Raw genomic sequence first — 9,240 nt, forward strand, 5'->3', positions numbered from 1 at the left:
ATTACCCTCACGTTTCCTAGGACGACAGTGCTACCTGTGAACCAAAAGCATACTTGACACGTTCAAAAACAAAACTGAGCTGCTTTAGCTATACCGCAATTGCGGTGTATAAAAAATTATAAAATAAAATAAAATAAAAATCAGCAGTTTAGAAAATGACTGAGGAATGTGTGAATGAAAGATTGACACGGTTGGCATTTTTTAGCCCTGTCTTTCCCACGGAAACAAAACAACATTCTGTCGGCACCGCAGTGTGGGGAATTCTGATTGGCTGTTGAACAGGAAGTGAAAATGCGATATTGGATCGAATAATCTCTGCTGATTTATCTTCCCAACCCGCCGAGATTCGATTTTTTGTTTTGTTTTGTTTTATCGCGATTCAATGGAATATATTAGAGTTTTGTGTCGCTTTTACTCACAGTTTGTTCTAATATGTTTCTTCGTCGCGCTGAGTGCCGACCAGCTGTCAGACGACGGCGGCTGGTAAGTCCAGGAAATATGGATTAATGAGTATTTTACAATAAACTAATATCATTTTCAACTTTCTGTATACCCACAAAAATACCATCGCCCGCAAAATATTCTGCAGTTTGTTCTAGCTGCCAAATTATCCGATCAAATTTTCGCACATACATGTGCTTGTTTAATCACAAGAAGCAACTGAAGTCTCCAAAATGACAGACAACAGCATAATGTTAATGTATAAAGTAATAAAGTATAAAGTAATAGCAAAGACAGTTGATGTAGTCGCATAACTTCAACAAGAGTGGCTTCGAGAATAAATGCTAAACATTGTGTGCGGTGTAAATATACTTTAAATATACTTACACTGAAGGCAGTGATCCAAGTATAGAAAACATAATAATGCAATGATTCGGTCTATTAAGACATTTGGACTGAAACAGTCATGATAAATCATCAGTGACGTTACTTAATAAATATCCTTATCTGCAAGGCTTCAGGTTACCCGCTTCTTGTCTTGTGCTCTGTTTTGTACCACTTATCAATGAAGAAATTACCTTTCACATAAGTGCAATGACTGTCTTTCAGATCAGGATTAGTCTTGTGAAATATCTGATGGATATTGATGGGTCAATTTTTCTGTTTTCATAGAAATTTCCAACAGATTCGAGTCTGCCGGAGTTGCAGGTTGCATTAGACTCATCGGCTACTTTAAAAGATACGCTTGTTCAACAGCTCAATTATGCAAACTTGATGCATGTCGGTGTGTAGACGTTGTCATGATGACCTGATAAACTTCATACAGAACATAAGAATGGGGAAGTAAAGTGTAAGACGGCCTGGTCTGAGTATTTCCAAAACTGTTGAACTAACGACCATCTCAAGGATTTACAGAGAGTCATTACAGTTCATGATCGAAAACAAAAGAAATTGATAAGATGTTGAGAAACCTGCTCAGACTCTGGAGATTGACAAGCGCAAGTGTTTGACATGTGATGTCCAAAATTTTAAATTTTGACGAAGTGAGTCCTCAAATGAGGGGATACTGGCCAAAGTGAGATTACAATTAGTGATCTGTGTTATGTCAATCACATGCGAATTTGTAAAAACTAACTTAATCGTAAACTGGGTCAGAAATAAATATCGGTTTTACTGACAGGAAAGTGATATTTGACGAAAACAATTCAGATCGAATACTGTTCTGACCTTCTGATACTTAACTATAAACAAGGGTTTGTTGAAATGTCCAAAATCTGTAAAAGTCCAAAAGAAATTACTTATGGATTTAACAGGTAAAATGAAAAGATTATCTTGACAAAATGAAATTTCCGAACGTTTCTATCACTGCTGCCACAAGGAATACTTCCAAAAATGCTTTGAATACCGCAATTTCAATTTTGTTTTCCTTTTGGAAATTCATGAATAATACCTGTTTCCCATAACATACCCAGTTCATTATTTTCAAAACCATGGGGAAATTCCTGTCCATTAGTACACTTAGAAGGAAAAACTCAAAAATACCCAACTCATATCTTCTTTTCTTTTTCTTTTTTTTGTTGCAAAAAGTATAAAACGTGTTTGACATGATGGCTGTGATTATTCAGGTCAGTAGATTCAGAGTTCAGTCTGAAGGATGAAGGACCCTGCAACATCGACATACTGCACAGCTCGTCGCTCTCATATCACCAGTTCATAGAAAGGTAAACCTGCATGTTGTATGTAAAACTTTGACATGCTTATGCAAATTATAAAAGCTAAAAAAAGAGACTAAAGCATTTGGAAAACAGACACAATAGTAGAAATAGAAGGGAACATAAATACAGAGTTGAAAACAACAGGAATGCAAATCGAGGTTAAAGTAGTGAAGTATTAATGGTTTCATCATATCAAACATAGGACCTTGGTTGATAACTTTTAATATCTTTATTTAGTTTCTCATTTAGCAATATCTTTTTTTAAATTTTTCTTGCAGCATCAGGCTCGTCAGAAATAGTGACCACATTTAATCTATCCATTTTGATTATCAATTGATTTCCCCCCCCCAATTTCACTTTTTCATTTTTAAAATGTCACCATTGTAAACGGTTTGATACTTCATTTTTTTCATTTAATCTTAAACGTTCACTTTTTCTATTTAATCTGGTGGTGGTACAGGTGTATTTTCTATAAATGTAACAAATGTAACTTTAATATGGCTAATAGCACAAATAATTAATGGTCAAATGAATGATGCTCAATATTTCGTCCTGTGTAGATACGCATACAGCAGACCAGTCATCCTCAGAGGCCTGACCGACAACACGGTTTGTCTTAACTGTTACGTTACTACTAATTTATATTATATTATATTATATTATATTATATTATATTATATTATATTATTTTATTTTATACTATATTATATTATATTATATTATTTTGTATTATATTATATTATATTATATTATATTATATTATATTATATTATTTTATTTTATTTTATTTTATTTTATACTATATTATATTATATTATATTATGTTTGTTATGTTATGTTATATTAATTTATAGTCATTCAAATTCATATTTTAGGGACAAAAAAATCTTCAAATTATGTATTTAGAACAGGATTGTACTACTTTGATTATCTTTTTTAATCAGAAATGTAATCAAAATTTTGGATTCAATTTTTTTTATTTCTTTTGAATTTGAGCAATATGCAAATTGTCTTTTTTAATTTTTTTAATCCATTAGAAATGTACTTGGACTTTATGGCTTTAAAATGTCAAAATGTGATGAGAGGTGATTGTGTCAGCACAGACAAAAGTTGATCAATCCCACTGCTTGTTCTGAGATTTTGAAAAATTCCAAAGCGCAGAAATTCTGACGTTAGAGAAAATGTGTCGTTTTAGAAATTCAAGCTGTTGTGCTCCAGGTGGAGTTTGTTAGCAGAATACGGTCAGCAGATGGTGAGACTCAGCACGGCCAACACCTTCTCCTACAGGAAAGGTAAAGCTTTTCTGACGCCGTCATGTCCCAGGATTTAGGTTTAAATCCAACCTCACGTTGTGCCAACAACTCTTTCCAGTGGACGTTTCATTCAGGGAGTACGTGGAGGAGTTTCTAAGGCCTCAGTCGCTGAACGCTCTCGGAAGTGGTGAGTAAAATCATCTACAGAAGCCCTTAATGGCCATACTGGGGTGCTATTATGCTCTTATCTTGAAATATTGAAAAGCGTCTTCTCAGGAGTAACTCAAACCCCCATGGAATTGGTTTCTGATCACTATCGATGCCCAAAGTGGCCACGTGTCCCATACATTTATAGACTCTGATTTTGGTTCAAATAAATCTGACGCTTGAACAGAAATAATCATGGTGTTCTTCTCTTACTTCCAAATATTAGTTTAAAACATATTTACAGGAAGCAGGTGAGTGTCAAAAAGTTCTATCCATAATAATGAGTTATGTTTCTATTCTCGACAGACACGCTGTATTTTTTCGGAGACAACAATTTTACGGAGTGGCAGAGTCTGTTCAAGTTTTACGAGTTGCCGCCGTTCGTGCTGCCGCACACCAGTGAGGCGCTCAGCTTCGGCATTGCAGGTCAGACTTCTACACAGGATATCTTTTTTTTTCAATTTTATTCCAAGTCTTTCCAAGCATTGATCTTTGGTTATGTATCAAAGCTGCAAAATGAAAAAGTTTCAATAGAATCAGGCAGTAAATTCGTCTGTTCGAGCCAATGAGCTTCTCCTCTAAGCTTCTGCTCTTGATTTCTGCAGAATAATGACCTTTACACCTCAACATTTCATCTACTGTCCCTTTTCATGTGATTCTGTGACGACAAGTGACTTTGGATGCCCCGGTGTACCTTGTCGTGCCGGTATTTCCACAGACTGCCGCATTTTTGTTTTTTACCTACTTAAACATTGGTTTTTCTGTTGTGCTCAAACTGGCTCTTAGTTCCTAGATGGATATATTTGCGTTGTCAGGCATTTCTCTGATACCATTTCTTTCAGAGAAGCTGTAAAAACAATGACACAATTTCACGGGCCTGTCATACAGCGGTACAAGGTAAACAGGCAACAACAGACCTTGTATTTCTCACAAGACAGCTTCGATTGATCTTCGTCGTGTTTCAAAAGCTGCAATAATTTTGCCATATCGACACAAGCAGTTCTGTTACTGATGGAGTTTCTCACCTGGAAGGGATTTGACTCCCAGAACCGTCGGCGTTCTAAAAATTAGGATGATCATGATGACTGCCGTGAGGAGGATCAGGGAGAAAGAATCTGCTGTTCGCTTCTACATTTGATGCCAACCAGTCAAGATATTGTAGTGTTTTGATGGTAAAACGTCCGTTTAATAAGCAAAAGCTGTTGTTGCAGTACAACTAACTGTTCCGGCTCAATTCCAGATAAAAAGCCTTGAATTCTTTGCACCCCAAACCACACCCACAAAATTCCCAGCAACCCCAAAATCACACAGAAAACAAGCATCAACAGAAACCCCAACATTCGTGACCCGCTACAATATTGTTGTTGTGTAGTGGAATTATAGTATTGAAGTATTTTGCTACACGAGTATGGATCCGTAGCGGAATAAAGAAAAAGTTATAAATGAATGAGTTGATGGTGAACAGACCCGTTACATCTGCAAAATCAAGCCAGACTGTGGAGATCAATTTTATTTATTTTTTTGCTTGGATGTCTGGATTAGCTTCTTCAAAGTGGAGTGCTCCATGTTCCCAGGAAGCCCCAAACTCTTGCCCTCTGGCAAGAAGCGTCTGTCTTTGGTTGTGTGCGTTGCATCAGAAGATGTTATTTCCATGAATGCTCAGTGGGACGATCCCTCTGAATCCCTCTTGCTCTCCCTCTTGCAATCCCTCTTGCTATCCTTACTTCTTCAGGATAAATGTGGTGATTGTTTCTGCTTCTGTCTGCTGGGATGGATTGCATTTTCCTGGTCACTACCTTCATGTACAACACAAGCTTTGAGAGCCCACAGCCATTCTTGTGTACTACTTGGACAGCCCGACAAGGTTCAGGAGCTGAAGCCTTCCTTGACACTACTTACTGCTTGTGGCCTCTGTTTTCTGATCCTGCCTTGAGTTACTAAGTTTACCTTAGATCCGGGTCCACAGATTCTTCGAGTCTACGCTCCCCTGGTCTTTGGCTTTCCCAGCTACCATGTTCCATGCACCTACTACTCCCTTGGGTTGCTATTTTTTGCACTAAATTTCTTTTATTACCATCATGCTCATGTTTACTCTGACTTGTTTTTTTCCCCCAGGACATGCTAAATTACATTTTGGTGACTTAATTCAAATGAAATCTCTTAATATAGGTCCATTTGTCTCCTTGGAGACACAGACTGATTTTCTGAGCTTCCAAATATAAATGTTTACTTTGAATGATGATCACAGGGTGTCTTACACTGCATTTTGGTAGACTAGTCACTTAGTTTGTTTCGCCCTCCTCAGGTCCAGGAACAGGTGTTCCCTTTCACTGGCATGGTCCTGGCTACTCAGAGGTCATCTATGGCAGGAAGGTACCGTACTTCTTTCCTGCTTGTCAACTCTTATCCGTTTTTTTGCCTTTTCTTGATAAAAATGTAAATCCCTTCGGACTTTTTGGCTTGCTTGATGATGTTTCGGGCAGTTGTTAGTATCCTCTTGGCATTTCTTCCTGTGATTTCAAAACACACCCTTTCATTTTTGGAAGGACACATTAACAAATTAGCTTACAAAAAAAAAAACAATTTACTGATTTATGCCATTCTAACGTTGTGTGTCAGAATATCCCAATTCTAAAAGGACTAATATGAGCTTTGATAGCTCCAAGGGAACTTTTACAAAATTAAATTAATTTTTCTTTCCACAGCGATGGTTCTTATACCCGCCAGACAAGGAGCCCCATTTCCACCCGAACAGTAGCACCCTGTCCTGGCTAGTGGACACCTACCCCAACCTGCCGCAGGAAGAGGCACCACTAGAGTGCACCATCCGACCCGGAGAGGTCATCAGCACAAACCTCATAGATTTAAGAACATAAAATTAACCTCAAAGTCCTGCCGACATCACATCTTAGCTGCTGTGTTTGTTTCCTGTTGGTCAATTAGGTGCTGTATTTTCCCGACCGCTGGTGGCATGCAACGCTCAACTTGGACACCAGTGTCTTCATCTCCACTTTTCTGGGCTGACATCACCCTGGTCACTGACTCTCGAAGAAGAAACCATACCTGACCTCTAACGGCATAAGGGATATTTGCTGTGTTTTTGCTGCTGTATAAAGACTTTTTTTGGTCATTTGAAATATTATTTGAGCAGTTTCTCTCATGGATATTCGTCTGGACACATTCCTTTTTCTGATATATGGTCCCTGTTTGAAATGAAGAAAATGATCAAGAGAAAATAAAAATATTGAAGTTTACCAATAAAGGGGGATTTTATGAAGTAATGATCCTGTTTTCCTGGTGTCTTTCAATTGTCTGAAGGTCAAGTTTTTTAATTTTCATCTGGAGTTTATGAAATCTTCTATCACACAAAATCCAAACAAAATGTTGGATTGTGGGTGTTTTTAATTTAAAATGTAATTTAATACAGATGTCATTTGCCAATACAAAATCTCCTATTATTCCCCATTGAAACCATGTTTGCCTTTATGTGTGACCTCAATGTTGTCACATTCAGTTATACATCCAAGCACAACATCAGCGAAATGTAACCCATCATGGATGAACCATGAGGAGAAACCATCTGGTACACAGCACCAGGGGAGCAGTTTGGGGTTCAGCGTCTTTCTCAAAAACACTTGGACAGTGTAAAATCTCTATAATGTGAAATGTAAATGACAGGGTTGCCAACCCTTGGAGCAAGAAGAGCAGAGTTCAAATGCCAAAACTGATCCGAAAAAAAAACAAACAAACCCATGCATTAAAGTAAGAACACTTACTGTTATGTGAGTTACAGTATATCACACTCGGCTTTACAGAATATGTGCCTGCAGCAGCAACTTAGAATGGAAAATAGCGTAAAAGCCTTTCAGATCAGAAAACCAGAAGATCAGAAATCTATTCATTACAAAAAAAAAAAAAAAAAAATTGATCGAATGGCGGAAATCAACTTGGTATCAAACTTATTTTCACATGCAACTGCTCTGACCTTGTATACTCTGAGATAGGAATGGATGTTTCACAAGGAGTTTATTGTTTGTGTTGGTAGAAAATAATACCGGTTATTCAAACTGCTGGGACCAGTGGTTAAAAGATACTGTTTGTTTTTTGTCTTTGCAATGTAAACAGCCTGAGGAAGCTGGCTTTATGATCAGATGCAACATACTTTATCTTCATTGAGGAGTCCTGCTTTCTATATAAACAGAAACTCTTTACTGAAGCTCAGGCTAAAAACACAATTGATTAGTTAGCTTTGGCACGCAAGCATTATGTCGTGTTATTCATGCAAGGATTAGTGTGAGGATTAGTGTGAGCAAAATTCAGCTCAGGGCAAAGAGTGTTTGAGCAATAGTGATGCCATACATGGGCGGTCATTTGACTCATGTATGTGAGAAAGCCTTTCCGTAAAAGGTAGTTACTCAACATGCATTTGGGAGATCATCTAATATTCATCATTTGAAAGTTTTAAAAACTTCCTGGAAATCTGCTGAGAAAACTAAACCTGCCTTTCTTCACAAAGCAATTCAATTTCGTTATTGTTATATTAACAAAGAAACTTCTTAAAAACGCCGGTTTCTGCATTGAATTTGCATGTTCTCCTTGTTAATTTCCCACGGGTTTTTCTGTTTCCTCCCGCAGTCCAAAAATATGAATAAGTTTAATTTGAAAAATTGGGAAAATTGCCCAAGTGTGTGAATGAGAGAGTGAATGGGTTTTTGTCTCTGCATGTGGTCCTGCGATAACAGATAACACATACTCGTACCTTGAAGCCACTACTTTTCAGGAAACCCCATGATTATTAGGTTATGTCTTGCTATATATTACTTTCATGTTTGGATTCTGCCACAAGCAAAATGTGTCTGAAAGTCACTTGGGACAATTTTCAATTAATGTAATCATAACCTTTTGTTTATGAATGATTTGTGTCTCTAATATAAATATTGTGCCGTATTTAAGATGTGCCAGCGGGGTTCAACGAATTAAAAAAAAGTAACATTCAGTGTTTTTTTTCCTACATATTACATTACATTACATTACATTACATTACATTACAGTCATTTGGCAGACGCTTTTATCCAAAGCGACTTACAAATATTAAGATGGTAATCTCAACTATGGCCCAAATTTACATTATATATGAAGAACTTGATGGGTTTCTGATGTCTACAGGGAAAAAGAGTTAATTGACATGAAACATGTTTGAAAAAAACATAGTTCGAAGTAATACATAATCCTGTGTAAATAAATTGGTTTGGATACACAAAATTAAATCAGAGTATAGTACGAGTTTAAATATCTAACGACATTATCAATAATACAATAAAAATACGAACACATTTTTTATATTTACATTTTTATGTAATTTTCTCTTACCATTCTATTTTCTGAGATTCCCTGTATTTTTCCACTTCTCTCTTTGTATCAATCATAAAAACAGACATAGTTTGAGGCAATAATTCATTCTCTGTAAATAAATTGGTTTGGATACACCGCCGTGGTCGCCGACCACCACCTTGCCTCAAGACTGTCCTCAATATTCATGATTAAACATACCTCAGTCTCTACAGAACTCACTTTACAAAGAAAAAGTCATATTATTACATTCATAGGGCTAAATTTGAGATTTT

The 9,240-nt window shown here is 36.8% G+C and overlaps 1 protein-coding gene across 1 annotated transcript; it reads left to right on the forward strand.

Moving 5' to 3' along the window:
• The first annotated feature begins 265 nt into the window (after positions 1-265).
• Positions 266-6,897, forward strand: jmjd8 (jumonji domain containing 8). Its single transcript, XM_086154153.1, has 9 exons — positions 266-483; positions 2,067-2,162; positions 2,717-2,765; positions 3,352-3,448; positions 3,528-3,596; positions 3,923-4,042; positions 5,922-5,989; positions 6,322-6,456; positions 6,560-6,897. Exons 1-9 carry the CDS (start codon positions 383-385, stop codon positions 6,638-6,640), a joined length of 816 nt encoding a protein of 271 aa, XP_086010279.1. The 5' UTR covers positions 266-382; the 3' UTR covers positions 6,641-6,897.
• Positions 6,898-9,240: the final 2,343 nt, after the last annotated feature.

This window comes from Fistularia commersonii, chromosome 10 (assembly GCF_037954325.1).
Source record: "Fistularia commersonii isolate RoL2024-O1a breed Wild chromosome 10, RoL_Fcom_v1.0, whole genome shotgun sequence".
NCBI lineage: Eukaryota > Metazoa > Chordata > Actinopteri > Syngnathiformes > Fistulariidae > Fistularia > Fistularia commersonii.

Bases quoted from the DNA above. Each gene is read 5' to 3' on its own strand.
- jmjd8 (XM_086154153.1), top strand. From the start codon at position 383: ATGGAATATATTAGAGTTTTGTGTCGCTTTTACTCACAGTTTGTTCTA. The intron at 3,597-3,922 runs GTGAGTAAAATC...TATTCTCGACAG, and splicing joins GCTGAACGCTCTCGGAAGTG to ACACGCTGTATTTTTTCGGA. The intron at 6,457-6,559 runs GTCATCAGCACA...TTGGTCAATTAG, and splicing joins GCACCATCCGACCCGGAGAG to GTGCTGTATTTTCCCGACCG.